Source organism: Pezoporus flaviventris, unplaced genomic scaffold, assembly GCF_033815535.1.
Source record: "Pezoporus flaviventris isolate CSIRO_AGI_PZ_B2104156 unplaced genomic scaffold, CSIRO_AGI_Pfla_v1 ptg000001l, whole genome shotgun sequence".
Lineage (NCBI taxonomy): Eukaryota > Metazoa > Chordata > Aves > Psittaciformes > Psittacidae > Pezoporus > Pezoporus flaviventris.
The window spans coordinates 37,988,191-38,007,884 of record NW_026892549.1 but is presented as its reverse complement, the minus strand read 5'-3'; the positions used below and the strand labels follow the sequence as shown (position 1 = coordinate 38,007,884).

General features: G+C 36.1%; 1 protein-coding gene across 1 annotated transcript in view; it reads right to left on the bottom strand.

Annotated features, from left to right (window-relative positions):
* Positions 1-1,332: 1,332 nt before the first annotated feature.
* Positions 1,333-19,694, bottom strand: part of XIRP2 (xin actin binding repeat containing 2) — a 39,921-nt gene continuing 21,559 nt past the window's right edge. The window contains 8 exon segments of the mRNA XM_061446979.1: positions 1,333-1,775; positions 1,778-2,652; positions 3,652-3,785; positions 7,637-7,770; positions 8,448-8,520; positions 8,848-8,955; positions 14,967-15,092; positions 17,605-17,771. Of these exon segments, the coding sequence (XP_061302963.1) occupies positions 1,333-1,775; positions 1,778-2,652; positions 3,652-3,785; positions 7,637-7,770; positions 8,448-8,520; positions 8,848-8,955; positions 14,967-15,092; positions 17,605-17,771 (2,060 nt within the window).

Genomic DNA, 19,694 nt, shown 5'->3' with positions numbered 1-19,694 from the left:
CTTTAGTTTAATTATCACATGAAGAATTTCACTAACTGTTTAAGGAGAATCATATGTATAAATTCATATAAAAAACCGTCATAAAATACTTTTTTTGTAAAGTGCTTTTTTATTATGCATTGTCAACAGTTAAATGATACTTTGCTGTTTCATGCAAGCTGGAATAGTGTTAAGAGAGCACATGTTAATTCATAAACATGTAAAGGGAAAAAAGTACTAAATCTGCGTAAGTTTGTACAGGTTTAAATATGAAACTGGAGAGCTGCTTCAGTTAAAATGACTATGAAATAGTTATCAAAACAACCACTAGTCTTAATTGCCCAGTGTTCCCAAACTTTGTTCCAGTTCTGCCTTGGATATTTGGGTTTATCCTGTGTCAAAAGTTACACACTTCTTTTTGTTGTCTTTTTTTTTTTTTTCCTTCCCTGTCATACAATATAATGCCATAGTAGCAGCTCTAGGAATAGAGCATAACAGTACTATTCACCAATCAGTTGTAGTTACTTTTCAAGAGTGAGTCCATTTTAAACTAAGTACTGCATGTCACTGAAAAAAAAATCAAACAAAAACCAAAGCAAGCAACTCCCCAAAAACCTAACTAAACCCCAAATCTTGTAGTATGAGCTAATGTACATAATACATCATGAAGCAACAGCTCAGTTACAATAATAACAATACATAAGAAAACAACTATGGAAATGTTTTTTTCTTGGTTTGTGCACACGACTAGGTGATTCACATCTCAATTTCTTACAAATGATGAACAATAAAATTGAATTATTATGCTTCTGCAGGACAGTCATGTAGTAAAATATTTCTTGTGCTGTTCAAAATATGTCTTGTTATGAGAGAGAAGTTGTTTTAATTACAGACTGAAAAAAATCTGTTTTGTACATCTTCATTGCCTTAAATATAAACTGAGCAAGTAAAGTCTGAGTAATTGACAGTATATAATACAAATTTTCATACGGACATTAGATTTCTCAAGAAGGACTAAAATAACTGGAGAAATACCTATTTATGACTTACTTTATAATGAGTGACAGATGTAGCTGAGCACTTAGCTGTTTTGTTCATTTTCATCATAGAATCTATTTCTTTTCATTTGTTCTTCTACAGTGAGCTGTTTGAACTTGAATTTCTCGCCTTGGAATGATGGAACAGCTGTGTATCTTGAGCTCAGTAAATCTACGCTTGTATTTATGTCATTCTTTGACAATTTGATTATTTCACTTTCTTGACAGGCATTAATATCATGCAGTTCTGTAGCATAATTCCCATGTTCTTTTGAATATGGGCTGCAGGAACTTTAGTTATATCTACAGAGTGTATTCAACCACAGTCTAAATCCAGGTTGTTGGGCTTTTTTTTAAGGAAAGGTGTTTTCAGAGTGTCAAATAAAAAAATAGTGTTTAAGTTTTTGTCACATTTTGATTCTTCTCCAGTGCATGCCAACTCCATATCAACAGGCAATGTTGTATTAGTTGCCTCCTTTAATGTACTAATATGAGACTTCTGACAAGTGGCATCTTTATTAAATTGAGCAAGATTATTAGAGGTAACAGCATCTTCATCTTTTGAGTTTTGTTCATCCTGTGAAACAGTTACAGTATCACTACAATAGCTCTCTTGAGATTCATACATCTCAAATACTTCTTCATTTCCAGACTGATTTTCCAGCTTTGTAAAGGCATGCTGCGATACCGTGCAAATTGCATGGCTTAATGCTGTCATTGGGTTAGCTGTAGCTGAGAGGGTTGTTTCTTGCCTGAAATGTTTAGGTGTGAAAAAGTGGCATAATTGTTATTGTTATTTAAGCTGAATTCTTTGTGATTCTTTTGTACTGTTACATCATCAATGTTAGTAACCTGTACAACTTCCGAACCATCAGTTTCATTTATTTTTTTCTCTTGCTCCTTCCCAGCAGCATACACAATCACTTTATCACTTCCATTAAAATCCTTCCCACTTTCCTCCATATTCTGTGATCCTCCTGTTTTATTCCACTTATCTTGCACATTCCCAGCTTCCTCCTCTTTTCCCTTATTGCCTGCTTCATTTTTCTTTGCTTTAGAGGTATTTGTGGCTTCATTTTCAGACAGAGCACTGAAGGATGAGTGTTGATTTTGTTGTGCATTTGCAGTGTCATTTTTATTTTGCTTGCTCACAGCATTTTCTTTCTGAGGATCCTTTTTATTGCCCAGAGGTTTATATGTATTTAAATTAGAACCTTCTTGAGCAAAACCTTCGGGGGGCCACTTCGGCTTATTTACTTTAGCCACTTCTTCAATAGAAAATGTTTTCTTAGGTGTTACCTCACCTGTTGAAGGAGGCCATGTCAGCTTTAGTTTACCCCTTTCTGTGTTTTTTTTCAAATTCCTATCCAAAATATCAGGTAGTGAACCATCAGTACCTGAGTACAAGTCTTGATCAATGTCTGTAATTGGTTTAGGATCAACAGGTATACTACTAATGGGATTTGTTTCTTCAGCATGAGTATTGCCAGCTGAGCTACATCGCTCTTTAGAATTCCATAGTTCTTTATGCTGCTTGTGTCCAAAGCCTTCATCGTAATTTCCTTTTGACTTGAAAAGTTGCTTAAAATGGGGTTTACAGTATATTTTTCCATGGAGAGATGCATAATTTCCCAAGCTGCCGAATGGAAGGAAATTTGTTTTACACTTTTACATATCATAAATCTACTGTGAATTTTAAACTTTACTTGGTATTTCAAGTGCCCCTACATGACATTACATATAAAGAAAAGGAAGAACAGAAAGAGAGCAAATTCAATGTACTGGCCAATTCTAACCACCCTGTACCCCAAAACAAAAGTATATAAAACTAATGCGAATTCCCATGCAATTTCAAAGTCAAAATGTTTGAGAAGAATCATGCTTTGTGATTTTAGAAAGAACATATATCTATTCAGTTGTTGCATAGCATAAGCTTCAAATAGCAAAATTCCACAGCACTTTGGGGTTGCTAGGACCTTTTTCTTCATCCTATTAAAGACTGAATTCTCTATTTTTCTACAAAATAGGTTCAGAAAATACAGTGCAAATTTTCTGTAACCTTTGTGCAAATTATAGAATTTTTTGTTTAATTATATTTTGATTCTGCTCCTAAATGAAGTAGAGGAAATGCATGTAGCTAATCTCCAAAGTGTTAAAGTCAGAACTGTTAGCCTAAGCAGTCTGTTAGCCTATTTAACTGTTAGATAGCTACTGCATTTTGTATAAAGGTTACAAGAGTGGTTTGCTAATGCAGAGAATCATCATCGTTCATTTTATGGGTGAGAAAAAGTAAGAGGAAATTTGGTCTGTGTTGACATGCTTTAAGTTCCACCCAAGTTGCTGTATCTACTGTTTCTGGTTCGTGAGCTGTCCTGAAGGTCTGGAGCAGTCAGTAGGAAACAATATGCAGAAGAATTTGGAAGGTAGTGGGATGAAGCAGTTCTTTAGAGAATTTAAAGGCCTTTGGTTAATAATGGTTCAGGTGTCAGTAGCAGAGAAGTAAAGGGGGAACGCAGGTTTCCTCCCTGTCAACCCAACATCCTCCAGGCTGAATAGCCTAGTTGAAAATAATTTCACCGTCTGCATTTATATTCAGATGCAGAGTTCTATGAGCGAACACGCAGTTAATTCTTACCTTAATTGACTGCCACAGTGGTAACATCGGAAACATGATTTATGAAAATTCTGCTTGTCAGCAACTAGGCACTCCATTGGGTAAACTCTCTGTTGACAGAGTCTGCACGTTTCGTTTTCCTGAATCTGCAGTTTCTAGAACCACATATTAAAAAGTATGAGTTAGTTTAAGCTGCATATTGGGATTTATTTTTAACTATATCATTTGTTAATTGTTAAAACTGTAGTTTTCTTTATGCATTAACTGGTATCTCAGCTGTCAATTTTAGGGCTTCATTTTTTGTTCAACTAACAATAATTCCTTGAAAGTGGAAATACTGTTCAACTTTCCCTTTTCAGAAATCCATACATTTGAAAAGACTATTTACTTCACTACACCAGGTACAGTATTTCCATTTATTTTTAATAACTACTTATTTTGTGAAATGAGATAGGATGATAAAAGGTTTACTTGTATCAGTGGAATTGAGTATAATGTATGTATAATCTTTGAATCTACAATGTGATTTAGAGATCAATAAACAGGGCAAATGTTTGAAATTCTGATGAGGAAGTTTTACTTGATCATGCCAAAAACACATGAGGGAGTTCTACTTCTGTGGTAATCTACAGACTCTACACTCATATGGCCCAGATATGCTATGGACATAGTTATTTGTGACTTCTATAATTTTCATTTTCAGAGCTGATACTTTCTTCAGTTAATTTTTAAGGCTGAGTTAGCTACAATCATATTAGCCACCTCTATCAAATCCTTTCTTTTATGAAGTATAATTAATTATAAAAGAAATTAGCTCTTTGTAAAGTAGAAAGCACGAATAGAAGTTTTATTTCATACCAATAAGGGACAGAAAGAAATAATGGATAATCTATTGGGCTTGCAAAAATGCAGATGGCTTTTCTGTCCTAATTCCCGTATTGCTGTGGGAACTGTACTAGCAGACAAATACAAATAGGGTGTATCAAATAATTGCTTGTATTATCTTCACTAACAATAGTAATGGCCCTTGACATCTGCAGAAAATTTGGCCCCTTTCAGCATTCTGTCTGGTTTTGGTTTGCCTGCTGGTATTGATTTTATAGCAATTCACAAATCAGGACAGAAAGTTATGTAGATTTTCTAAGTACAGCTTTAGTTGCAAAATATCCCTAGTGCCATAATGGAGCTGTGAAAAATGCTGAGAATTAAATATCTTCAAAATAATGTCGAATTTGCAATAAGAATAAACCACCAATAAAAACAAACAAAAAAATCCCCCAAAGAACTGTTAATTATAAAATAGCCTCAAATGTAGCTCAGATTTCTGAGAGACACTGAGTGGCTACACTCCTTAGTGATGTGAAACCTGGACTCTTGATGGTAGATGGGTTTGTCCTTAATTCAGACTAAGGCTGTGTCAACTGGTAAAAGTGCTCAGCAGGGAAGAGCAGGCAAATTTTTATGTTAATTTGGAAACTCTTGTAGTAATTTTTCTCAAACAGGAGACCCACTGAAATGTAGTTGACTTTGTCTTAAGTCACGTCTTCTGCTTTAATAAACTGAAAACAGATGTGTACAAAACATGACCATTATTTTATCTCTAGAGCTATTTCATACAGGCAATGTTTTACTTCAGTTAAGAGGATGTTGCATTGATTTTAAGCATGAGAAGTCAGGTGCGTTCTGTGCGCATTTCCTAGCACGCTAGTATTTCTCAAATACAACAGTAATGCTATTTTAATTTTAAAACCTATTTTTAATATGTTTTTGTTTTTATTTTGCTCTATATAATTCTTCAGGGTAGGTCTTGTAGCATTAATCCTCATAATGGTGGAAGAGATAGCAGCTAGAAGCTTTCACAACAGTTCCTGCATCTTCCTGCAGTTCCATTAAGCTGCTCAGCCTTCTTGTCTTTGTGGAGATCTGTGTGAATTCCTACATTGTATTTTTGTACTACTTGAGAATCCTTGCCATCAAATTTAGAATCAGCAAGTGTGCTTTGCTGTGGTTTTACAGGGGCTGCTGCTTCTTCTGTGGGATCTTGATCTTGCTTTGATTTTTGTGGTGAAGTTTCAGCAGTATTTAATTTGTCTGAATTCTCTGTGTGCCAAGGCTGTGTTTCAATTAACTGTTTGCCTCGTGCCCATCACTGCTCATCTTTTCATCCACTGAGATTCCATGTACCACTTTAAAGATAAACAGGTCTTTGTTGGTCACAAGTAAAGGCTGCTTTTTAAATGTGTGGTCTACTACTCTGACATGCCTCTTTTCACTGTCTTCTCTGTTGACAGTTTCATTCTCCAGTTTTTGACTGGAGTTGGTTTTGGTAACAGACAGTGGCTGAGGTTCAAAATATTTTATGCATCTCTTCACACTTCCTTTAAGCTATTTCAGCTCAGACCTCAGCTGCAACAAGTTAAGGACATCTAGTGGATTAAGCTGCCCAAGTTTATCTAGGTTCTGTGCTTCCAGCACGTGCCTCAGACTCTTTACATCACCACTAGGAACTTTTTGGATAAGAGTTTCATCTGATATGGCTCATTGTGATAGTTCTTATTCATAGGGTCCAGTGGCTGCATTTCAAACATCCAAGTGACTGCGTGAACACCGTCTCTAACTAATGCAAAAGCCTTGTCCATACCTCTTGCACAGCCAGGAGCATGTACACGCAGTGCAAGAGACTGGCTATGTATTTAATATTTCTGCCTGCAATGGTTTTCTGGTCTACAATGCTTCTAGCTCTGGGTCTGGAGGGTCATCTTTAATTAAAAAGAAAGGCTGGTTCTCAAAGACCCATCTTACAGAGAGGACCTCTCCTCTCCAGATTTCACACCACTCTAAGCATTTTTTTTCTGGTCTTGTGAACATCTGAATAATGAAGTCAAATCTATATATAGCCTGCTGCACATCTGACATAATACTCTGTGCTTCAGATTCACCAGATAAAATATTAGAAGTCTTAGGTAATGTTTCTCTAAGTGTTTTCTTACTTGTACATTTGTATAAACATCTTAGTTCATATAAATTGCTTTGCTTTGGATACAGATCTACAGAGACCATGTGCTTCATTGGAGAGATGGATGAATCAGTGGACTGGGAAGTTGTGTCATTTCCAGTGGAGCTTTTGTAGTGGAAAACTTTTCCGTGCTTCCCTATTCATGGGATCTGGAGCAAATCATTGCAGAAGTAGCAGTTCCGTCCTTTTTTTACCTTAGTGCAGAAGTTTCCTGTAGCCTGCTTGCTGAAGTAGTAGCAGTAGGTGGCTGATGAACTAACTGTTGAAGGCAATTTAATTTCCTGGTACATATTTTCCATCTTTCGTGAACAAAAGGGGGTTGTTTTTTTTTTAAAGTTACATATAAATTTATTTATTTATTTATTTTTATTCTTGTTGAAAGCTAGTTCTGCAGGCATCCAAGCAATAGGCTTATAGTAAGATCTGGAAAGACACAATGCATCAGCTAATGCTCAGAATGCTTAAAACAGACCTTTTGAAATAAAAGCTGCACTATTTGCACAGTGAAAAGAAATGTGAAATTCTTGCAAAATGCAAAATGATGATTGAACACTTTCAATCATCAAAATGAACAAATGAAGGCTTTGCATTATGAGCACAATGTAAAGTTATGCGTGGCTTATGCTCATTTTCATTTCTTCTGAAAGTGACATTTTCTATGCTTCTTGGAATCTGTGGTGACAGAAATTATACATATTTACAGATTCAAAACAAGGAAGTAAGAGACTGTATTCAGCAGAGGAGGATAGGAATGCAGAAGTTTTTATAAAGGTCTACTTATTTTGTCTGTCACATTCTGTGAGTACTTGTTGAGCTTTCAATATATTTCATATTACATGCACTTAATTTCTAATGTCCATATATTCCCACCACTTTCATAGGTTACAATCACAGTCAAAATAGAAATTCAGACTGCTTGGCAGACCAGTGTCTTAATTTCACCCTTTCTAATTTGCATAAAGAAAAATCCCTCTTATTAAAAACACAGACCTTTACTTCTTTTGCAGGTGTTGCAGTCTCTCTGTCAGAGTGAACAGCTGTTTCCTGAACTGTCCTTTCAATCTGCTGTTTTAAAATCTGTGTTACAGTCTTTGGGAGCTCTTCGTCCTGAGCTGCATTGATTACTGCAATGGGAAGAATAATAAAAAAAGATCATTTTTCATCCACCCTGCATTTTATGAAATTGACTTTATCAGTGGATTTTAAAACATTATTACATTAGAAAAATTACACGTAGCCTTGCAGAAGTCTAGAGAGTCACTTGATTGTGAACAGAAATCCACTGAGAAAGTGACGGAATGGTTGTTGAGGGACATGTTATCTATCACCTGCTGTTTTGCCATACCTGAGTGGAGTGACAGGGCTAAAGGTTGACAGGTCTATGGGGGAATATAATGTGTGAATTCCAATACTAGGACTAAACTGCAGGAGCAGCAGTGTCTTAACACTCTGGTCATATTCTGCAGGGATATTCAGTTCAGCTATAAATCAAACCTTTCTTATCTACAATTCTGTATGTACATGGGCTAGTGTTTGCCTATGTTTTCAGACAATTCTTCAAGTCTTCACTTTTTTCAGGGAACTGAATGCATATGTTAAGCCACCTCCTTATGCAAAAGCCATCTCTGTCCCAAATTCTAAACTAATTTCTTAAGTCCCATTGAAGGAAATTAATGTGCTTTGCAGAGAATTCAGAGCAATGTGTGTTTTCATGTTTGTATGCTAAGAGCAGCACATCTGTGTGAGTAAAGACATTTGCCGTTGCTCACTTGTGAGCCTTTATTCTCCTGCCACTTCTTACCTGTTTCATCAGTATTCTGACTCCATGTGGAAGCCATTTTTGTCCCTGGAGTAACTTGCTCACGATGAGAAGCCTGTACACAAAACCTTCACTTTACTACAGGGTTTGGTGAAATATGCAAGAATTTTACATACTCAATATTTAAAATATATGTATTTAAAATGTTCCAATAAAGAAAAATAGGAATGGAAACCTAATTAATTACCATGTCAAAACGATAATAAATTAAAACCGCTTAATAAAACACCTTTAAAAACTTACGCACTGCCTAATGAGCGAGGCTATCAGCAGAACTTCCAGATCTTGCTGCACCAAGTGGTAAAGGTGGAAGAGGCAAAGCAGATATGTATCAGCATCAGTATAATTGTTCAATGAGATGATTATTAATTGATATAATTACCTTTTGTGTTTGAGAGGCTTCCATTTGACTTTCTTTGGAGGTTATTTCATTGCTCTCAGCTTCCCTGGTGCTCCTTGATACGGTATTTTGACTCCTACTTAACTTTTCCTAAAGACAAAAATAATTGCACATTAATAGCTAATAGTAAATTAGAATTTTTTTGTTTGTTTTTTTTTCCTATGAAGGGTTTTCACAAATAAATTAAATTTAAATGGTGTAACTAGAACAGTTATTTTACAGCAGAGTAAATCGATATTTGTTGCCATAAAAATTGGAACAGACTCTTTTATAACACAGAAGATCTCAATTTCTGTTACTGCAGCTCTACTTTAGCCAGCAGATACAGAAAGCTGCATGAGTACTCACACTGTATCACTAGTCTGGAAGGGGATGAAGGTGACTAGGACTACTGCTTCCAGTTTTATGTGTTCTGCTATCAGCTTGTTACCTATCATCAGTCAGCAGGCTAATACAACTTTGTAAAAGGAAGTGTAATAAGAGTTGCTGACTTCCTGCATATGCTTTATACAGCTCTTCTGATGCAAAAATCTTGCTGAATTGCAGTTGTGAAAAATGTGACCCACAGGCTAACCAGAACATCCTATAAAATATACAGGCTGGCATTGTATCTACAAGTCTGACAACAGCAGTGTAATAAACAGAACATATTGTTGAGAGTTTAAAGCACTGTCTAACATGTCTGTTTAAACTGATTTCTGAGGTTATCTTATGCTTAGTTCAACTCCAGACTCTGGCAGTGATTTGTTTTCTTATTTAAAGCCTGTCACAGAACTTGTGTTACATCACATTATCTGTGTTCATGTAGTACTTTGCAATTTAGTGATTAGAAGAAATAAATCCTAAAGATTGATGTTATCAAGACAGCAGTTGTGTGCTTCCTTTCTCTTGCACACTAGCATGCACACAGAAACATCTAACAAATAATTTCACTCATGTCAAATTTTCTTCCTTTGTGAGAAGGAAGCTTGCCTACTAGTTTCTACTGATAACAAGCTTTCAAATGAAAGGAGCTTGTTCCTCCAGCAAGAGCTTCCCAAGTGTTTGATGTAATGCAAGTGTGAAATTGTGTTTCTGAGATTGCTACTATACATCTAGTGCAACAGAGATCAGTAAGCTTCCTGCCTCTCAAATCCTGGCATCTCCTTGAAATCCAGTTAATTGTGGGGCAAGAGATTACCTCTCTCCCTTAGTCATCCCATGGCAAAGCATATATTTATGGGATTTATTCCACCTTCAAACTAAGGAATGCTTACACTGCTTGAATCTTCAGTGACATTTCTGCTGAATCGATACAGGGGAGCATTCATTGCCTTACTGGTAATTTCTGCCACATAGTAGGCAGCAAAGGCTCTTAGGTTCTATGGCAGCAAAACAACATGCATCCCCTTTGTGGGCTTTAGGAATTCTGTTTCACCTTGGTGCTGCCAAACCATCTGTCTTACCTATAAGATGCATTAAAATTATACCAACAAAAGGTAAAATAAATTTTCTGATTCCTGGCCCAGTAAATGATTTAATACCAGGATCAAAATTAATTGTATCTACTGCAAAGTTTCAACTGTCAAAGTGAGGTGAGGCTTGAGGAGAGAGCAAGTCAGAGCATGGTTTACACTCGCAAGTTCTGTATGTGCAACAGTTGTGAGGGAGCTGCACAACAGGAGGAAATGTAAAGCTAACCCTACACCAAGTTGAAAAGAGGCAGTTCAAACAAAACGAATTACAAATTTTTCCATCTCTGTTTAATGCTTATGTGTTGATTTATGTATAGTATGCCTTTTCATTTTATATGGATATGCTTTCTAATATATTTATGCATACATACGCTTTTTTCATTTAAGAGATGATTTTCTATTCTAATGTACATGTTTTAGATATGTAAGTTAAGAAGTCATTACTGTAAAAGCTCATTCATGAGACACAAAATATGTTCATGACAGTCATTATGTGTCCTTTGAATGGTGTGGAGTATTAAAAAGGAATATAATTAGGCTTAATGTAGTCAGGAAGCAAATCTAATATGAATGTCACTACTGCTTTATTGCTATAACTTTGGTACTGCTTATGAAGTAGTTGCCATATTGCAAAAGATTATAATTGTTTAATGCAACAGCTATGACTGAGTGAAATTCATCCTAAACATTATAGGCCAGATTTTGGCAATATAAATACACAGCTTTGCTCTGGGCATGCAGGGAGGAAGAGGATCTTGAAGGTTCTCATATTTTGTGTGTCTGTCAATATGGCTAATTGAAATTCCAGTCACAGAGGGTAAAATGCTGATTGTTTATTTTTCCAAACAAGTGTCGAGCAGGAAGACCTGTGGTTTCATCTCTTCTCTGTAATGGCCAGCTGTTGGGTATGGGATAGGATATCTTGTAGATAGAATTAATGTAGTCTACCCCATTAGAGTTTGTGGCATGTTTTGTAGATCCCATAGATTTTGGAGAATTATTTGATGGTCTGCATGGGCTAAGGTTACTCTTAGTAAGCAGGATAAATCATGCCTCCAATACAGGACTGTGGCTGAAGATCATGATCTAGATTTAAAACTAGTTAAGAGTTGTACTTGTGGGAACTTGATCCCTTGTTTCTGTGGCATATACAATTCCTGCTGTATTGTGCATTATTAAATCAAGCAAAGTTATTTAATCAAGTAAGGTTATTTAATCAACCAGATCTGCATCCCAGCATCAGAAGCAAACAGCTCCCCTCCAGCTGTGCAAGGGAGGAGGACAGATAGACAACTCAAAGTCACTTTTGGCGGCAGGAATGAAAAAACAACGTATTACAGTTGCTTTTCCCTTCTCCCAAGAATCCCCTTTAAATTACTTTTTGTTTATTCTATGTTGTCTCATAAGGGAGCTTCAGAAATCACCGTCAGCTGGATGATTGTTGGCATTAGCTCATGAACAGCTTCTTATGGTCATTCTATTTTCATTTCAGACTTCTATTGCCATCCATTCTCTTCCATTTGTTTCAAGTCACCCTTTATGGGGACTGCTGTCCTCTCCATGAATATCTTTGTGGTACGTAATACAGAGGACTATAGTACCCTGTTGCATATTTGGATAAATCGTCATTCTAACCTAAAATGATATTATTTAAAAAAGAAAGATGTAGATCTGGAATAAGTTTGTATACATTTTGTTAGAAGAGTACATTTATATGCAGGCATTTAGATTCTGGTACTGAAGAGAACTGTAATTGCTACATGCATTTTATATGTTAGAGGCTCACACATCAGTTTTAGCACCTCTGCTTTGCAATAATTTAGATAACATTCTTACTGCATAACGTGCCCAGATTTGAATTTTCAGTAACTGTTCTGTGTATTTTAGACCAACTGCTCTGACAACAAAAACATGCTTTTCCTAAAAAAAACAAAATTAAAAATAGCTTTGAGGTTAAGACTATGAATGCTTTTTATATGCATATGTACATAAAACACATACAATTCTATGTATGTATGTATTGTTCAAGGGGATCATATGGCCCAAAAGCTTGTCCAAGAACAAGAAAGCCTTTTACTTGTGCACGTTTGAAACACACAGCTTTTAGTTGAACTGTACATTGTGGTTGTCATATAAACTCTGTGGGAAGCTAGCTAATGCAATATCATTTATGTATCGGCAGATTTGGAATTTACTGTTCTAAGCTGTCAGTACGTACAAGCTTGCAGTTCCCTTTAGGCAGCAATAGAAGTAAATTGTGATCTTAAACCTTCAGTTACGTAATTCGTAATAATAGAATGACTGACCTGATGAATGATTTACTCAGTGTGAATCTTTGTTTCTTCCTCAAAAGCTATGCTTTTTTTCCTATTTATGTTTTTAGCATGGTATCATCTGTGCATCAGTACTGTGAGATTCTTGCAGAAATTTCTCATGAGACCTCACTTATCTGCACGTCATCTCTATGACTTGTCAGCCTTGCTTAGCTCTATGTATATACTAAAGGTGTTTTGGACACTATATGCAAGATTTTCACTAAAAGGTAAGGTTTTCACCATTCACTAACATTGTCCTGTTATTCAGTCTTACGCTGTGCAATTGCTAGAAAATTGGCAGTTGCTACATTAGCATTCCTACAAACTTTGTCAGGAATGACCCTCAGTGGAGGGAAATGGCTTGTTTCTGACACTGGATAGTGAGACTGAGCAGCTAGCTAGCTAAGTGGTGTAGCAAACCACTTCAGGCTGGCATTTGCAGAATAATAGCACTGAAGCTCATGACCTCTTAGCTTAGTGGCTGACAATAAAAGGTGCTCGTGGTGCCAGGTGGTCAAATTAAAGACCAGGTCTCTAAACAAACCCTGGTTGAGTGTAAACAAACCCCGATGAAGACATGGCAAATTCTGTGACCAGTTTGCATTGCTGCTCACCATTCTGGAGGAGAGCTTAGTGCATCCTACTGGTAATATGACACCTTTCACAAGCAACAAATCTCCCTTACAATGAAGAAGCCTATGAGTGACAGCTCCTGCTGGAGAAAAACAGAAAGATACATAGCTATTATTTGCATATATGACGCCAATATTTTGAATGAAGAGCTAGGCACTCCTTCTGCAATAACTGAATATGTAGTGAAATGTTCAGCTGCTGAAAAAACAACTGTTTAAAACAAATAATGCTTCCTTATTTTAGCTTAGATTAATAGTTTGAATTTATCCAGATCTGTAGGCCTGTCTTCAAACTACATGATTTCTCTGCTTTGCCCTGGGATTGATTCAGTGACCTTGAGTAATCTTTCAACTACCTAAGTGTATAATCCCATTTTCCATGAGAGTGCAGTTATGTCAGATAGAAATGGGATTTTATGGTCTTGCAGTAAGTTATTTAACCTAAATTTAAAGATTGTTCCATATAATCTGAGTGATTTTATTTCCTGTGAATGTGACTCTTTCTGCTGATGATTTGCCTCCTCAAATAGCCACCTAGGACAAATACATGGATAAGTATACTTAGAGGTCACATCTTGTTTGAAGAAATGGAACCATCATAACGGGTTGGTGGAGAACTAGACATCATTGTTAAGAAAGGGAAAATGCATCTTATTTGATTCTGAGTAAGAGAAAAAGGCACATAATTTCTATCCATGGTTCTACATTTCTTTTTCCAGATACATGGCAGCTAGGTTGGACCCTGTCACCAGAGAAGTATGTGTATGACACTTCCTATTACCAAGCAGTATCCTCCAGTATGATTATGTCCAACTATGGGACATTTTTGTTTAGTAAAAAATGCTTTAATACTTCTGCAGCAAACTGTGTCTTCTACGCTACAAACTGGAGCTTTTCTGTTGTCTGTGCAGATTGTTGAAACTGGTATTAATGTATAAGTAATGAGAGATGATGGGTAGATATGATACTCATTTAACATGAAAATGAACCTGTAGCAGAATGTTCATGTGTCCTGTTCTATGAAGTTGAAGAGCAATATTGCTTAAATGGATGGTAAAGCACTTTACTGTGCCATTACTGTTTTTCAGAGTGCACAGGACAGATTGTACAATGTATTTTATTACAGAGGATTTCACATAGTCCCAAATCATATCTCCTACAACAATTTTTCATGGCACATGCTAACGAAGTAATACAATGTAAAGACCTTTTATCAAAATTAACACTTAGCTGCTGCTTTGTTCTACTTCTATGTAGCATCTGGGTGGTTCTGAGCAATTTTTGATCTTTTTAGGGGAGCTTATTAGATTTAATTCAATGGAAGCAGGAAACTCCTTTTGAAAGAGAATAGCTTAACATCACATCAAGCACAATAAATGCAAAATATCACCATGATACTTGAAAATGAATTACAGGCTTAGAGAGAAGGTTAAGTATAAAAAAATGGTTTGGTAGTAATCTGCTTTACTCATCTATTTGCTGTAAATCTAGTATTGCCTATATTGAGTGTTCGTCCCTATAAAAAAATACATGATTCCTGTAGTATATCTCAAAGACTAAATTCTATGAGTATGAACATTAAGGAAATATTGTCTTAGTCATAATGAAAGCTATTTAGTAAAGCAAAGAATCATATTTTTTTCCTCCAGCTATCTAGCAGGGCATACCTCATTTGTCAGTATTAAAAATACTATTGTTACCTGTACAGATTTGTGCTGGTACAGAGCAAAGGTCTTTCGTGAAGACATCGTCCGCACTTTCTCGAATTGTTTCCTCACTGCTGCCAGGCCACCAGGCACAGTACAGAACTTGGTTTTCTCTGAAGTCTGGAGTGATAAAATAAGTTTTCCATTTGCACAAAGAATGTACTTCTATGAGTTGATTTTTTTTTAGAAGTAGTTAAAAACAGTATGCTGCATAATGCTTTTAAATTTCATATGGAAAATTTGGAAACACTTGGCTGTGTCTCTAGCCTCTTATAGGCAACTTCCACTGACATAAATCTGTTAACCCTACTTAATGGATTGACAGATAAATTAACATTAGCATTCAGAATAGGCACAATAGTAAGAGTTATTTTTCAGGCGTTCTCAGCAAAATACGAATCACACATACAGTAAACATTAACTATTGAATGGTTGACTTTCACTCCTCAGCCAAAAATTAGGGCCTGCAAATTATAAAGTTCTTTTGGAATTTTGAGATCTATTTAATTTTATATTTGTGATAATATTTGTGATCTATTAGCTGCTAAATGCTCTTCTGTCACATTGATCCTGCTGGTGTAACTGCATATTCATCTTGCCTAAACTAGTGCCTGAGGACTCAGTGGTTTCCTCTGAAGTTTTTGGGGTGTATTTTGGGGTGTATTTTCAACTGTGTAGTAATCTGTCTTTACAGGAATGACTCAGACAATCATAAATTCTGTTTTTCCATAGGTATTGTTGAAGAGCATGCAGAGAGTTTCAAGCAGGCCTTTGTGAGATGATCTTTCTTCACTAACAGTACTGAAGGTCACAAGAGTGCTCTTACCCTCAGGCTCCCTGTTCTAGTTGTGTCCCTTATGTGTTACCTCTTAGATGGTACTAAAATGAAGCTTTCAGAATTTGAGATTATTAATCAGTATGCAGAAAATAAACCACCCAATAATTAGAAATAGTCTTGTAAGTAAGGTTACGAAGTTAGATTTAGTGCTGACCCCTGATGAGTAAGTAAGCAGATTATAAAAAACGGGTATTTTTTTCCTATGATGAAAATGGCACAGTTCCATGTGTGCATGGACATATCTGAATGTGAAAAGTAATTATTTTAGTAAATGAACATGCCAGGCACACCTTGCCAGCCCTTTGGAGAACTTCAGAAGGGTTAAATGCAGTTATGGGTTCTTCAAGGAAATGTAATAATTCCCTTTAATGGACCAGATATACAGTTCCTTTCTCAAGCAAAGATCCATTTCAGCAAGAAACTGGGAGGAGTTCTAGACTGCAAATGAAGCAGTTCCTGTGTTCCACAGTTAGGTTGGCTCAGGCTTCACACAGTTCTTTTCTATTTCTTCTCAGCCAGGTGAACTGCAGGAATCTACTCCAAATACATGCAGACAATTAGGAAATAATGAAGTTAGTAGGCAGGGATTGGGTGATTGGAAAACACCTGAACTCTGGCTGATTGTGATTGGTGGCTGTTTTCACCATGTAGCTTTGGCCTATATAAGGACCCAGAAGGTCCCTTCAGCTACTGCAGACTGCTTCTTTCAAGAACCAAAGTGCAGGTAAGACTGGGAATCCTATAGTGATTCTTGCATACTGGCAAAGATGCCAGCTGGCGAGAGCTGAGCTGAAGTCCTTCTTTTGCCAGTTATGCTCTCTGATTTACAGAAATTGCTCTGCCCTATTTTATAGTAAGAAAAAGTTGTTTTTTGCCATGTGCAGAAAATTTAGCATAAATAAAGACTATTGTCATTCTAACATTGTAGCAGGCCTCCGTTTTCTGATACAAGGGGATTGGGCTATAACTTCCATGTAGGATTTTAAGATATAGTAAAACCACACCTTTTGGTCCTTAGTACTTCTGTGAAACTGAGGCAGATTTTCCTGGCTAAGATCTGAAGGCCTGCTTTTTCAGACATTCCTGACTGATAATCAAATGTGCAGTGGTCTTGCTCTATTTTAATAGATTATAAATTCTGTTAGCCAAATACTTTATGTTCTACTTGGTATTAATATTAAATTTTGCTTTAAAATACTTAATTCCTATTGACAGATATGTAGAGAGATGACTAAGACACATTTAAAGGTTTATTTATAAAGAATTTTTCAGATAATGCCAATTTTATGTTAATTTATTATAAAGCAATACTTTCTCATACACCTTATCTCATACAGCTGCTATTTTGAAATGCAGCAATTTGAATTGAATTCTTTAGTTTGACCTGCAAGAGGGCTAAACTTAATGTGCTTTTGAATATGATTTTGTTATTTGGTAATATTTTTAATAATGCAGAAACAGCTGGGTTTTGCTGCTATAAGCTGAAAGAATAATTGTGCTGGTAATCTGTTGCAAGCCTGTGGTTCTAATCAATCCAGTTTGTGCAACAGTGGAATAAAAAGAACAGTCATTCCAAGGTATTAAAGGGAATTTTCCAAATGACCAAACGTGTATATCATGAGAAGTCTTGTTCAGTGGGGACACAGACTGATGCATCAATGCATTTGCTGAGCTGATTTGTTTGGTAATTTAGGTTTTAAATGTTGATCCCCATCAGTCAGCTTGTATAAGGAATGTAGGATATGTCACTATGCAAAGCAAACACACCTAAGAAGGTAAGGAGTGATATCTTACATGAGCAAAGGAGTTGCTACCCTCTATCTCGAACACAGCAGCCTTGTACATAGCCATCCTTTCTTTCAAGGAGACAGTTTCCTGGACATCCAGCAGTGCGTTATCAGCCCTGGAAGCACTCTCTTTAAATAGTCCTCTTACACGTTTGTGAGAACCCACTGTAAATAAAAATGGACATCATATTTTCTAAGGAAACCTGTACATTCTTTCCAAGTCTTGAAAGAAAGGCAGTAGTAGAAAGGAGAAGTATTACAAAGTTTTTAGCAACTCTATCTTACTTTCAATTTGGAACTTACTGAGTACAGAAAAACATAATGCAGCGAGGATTTTGAAACTGAGGCAAATTTCTTGAGGAAACAACAAAAAGCATAATGTTACATTTGCATTATTTTATACTGTAAAAAGTCTTTATAAGTTCTAGAAATAACTTGTTACAATTGGATATATTATGTTCTAATTAGCTTTGTACATTTTAGTATTCATTTGCATAAAAGAGAATCCATAGAATTCAGTTGTTTGCTGATACTGCATTAGAGTATGTTTTAGTTGGTTTACTACTACTAAAACCGTATTGAAAATTATCTAAATTACTACCTACTTTTTAACCTTATTTCAGCTTATGAATGTTATTGAATTATCTATTAGCATCTGCAATTCAGCCACAGTGAATGTGGAGAAATCACTTCAGAGCACTCCTGAAAGAGCAGCAGTTACTAGCCCTAGGAAGTTTTTTGTGCTATCTACGGTCATATGATTGTATTTGAAGAATTCCATCTACCCAGAAAAGTGCCTTAAATTTAGCATAAAGATATCCTGCCTCCTTGTTTCAGAGAAGAAAAGTATGTTGTGAGCACCCCTCTTCTTTGTGATAAGAGGCAGAAAAGATTTCATATAATCCCACAGGCTGGAAGTTCTTCTGCAGTGCATGCAAAATTGGATTGCATGACACTGGATTTCTGTAACCAGTACACTCCCTTTTATGGGAGGAGAGGGAATTTTAGGACTTCAAGAAGGTATATTTTTAGTAAAGCCCCCAGAATCTAATTTTTTAATCCTTGTGCTTGTGCTGCAGATATCGGAGCACCCTAATCTTCCCTAAATTCATCTACGTTTCTCCTTGTCCTTACATAATAGGCCAGAATAAATCTGTTGCAACCTGCATTGGTGTTTTGGGGTGTGTTTTTTTTTAAATTATATTTTCTGAAATTACAGGAAAAGGCTGTAGCTGAACAAAATTGTCTTAAAAAACCCACCCTGTCCCCCCACAAGCATATGCTGGAATTTCTCAAAGTTGAGGAAATTACTAACTTAAGGGGAAGAAACAGTGTAGACGTGTCCTCCTGTTCTATGTGTTTAATTCAAGCCAGTAGGTACCCAAACTAAAACCTTAAAATCCATTTCCAAACAGGAAAGAAAGTCAGAGAGGAAACTTCAGATGTGTGCTTTCTGCTAGCCATTGGCAGTTTACTTGTATTCTTATATATTCTGGCACTGCTGACACCTTGTCTTCCTGAGTGTGCTGTTACTTTGTTGTAGCACATGACTTTTTGGCTGCCTTTCTTTTTCTTTTGAAATGACATAATTATATTTTTTATAATTTATTTTCATCTTTCTGATCATTCCCAGACTTATTAAGCAAATCAACTCCTTGCTATAGTTTGGATAGGAAATTAGTAGCTTCACTTTTTGATCTAAATTTTCACTCATTTGTTTTGCTCCTTTTGCTCTACACTTTTGTTCATTCAAATGCCCTTAAAGGTGTAACAGCTTTGGATTTCTTCAGAGATAAATGTGTGCTTTTGATGAAAGAATCTGTAAGAAGAGCCTTATGTCTACCAAGCTGAGGTATGCCAACAAAAACCTGTTCACTTTTGACATGTGGGACTCATGTAATAGTATCTATTTCAGAGAATTTAATTCTTTTATTAACTATAAGTTCCATCAATTCTATAAAGTAAATGGAGCTTGACAAACCTGTGTATGACAGGACTGGTGAGTCCTGTCTTTCTGCCGTATTTTTCCAATGATATGACTACACTAGTTATTCCTTATGAGTTTGTCCTAGTTTCTCTAAGTTTTCAGGATAGGTT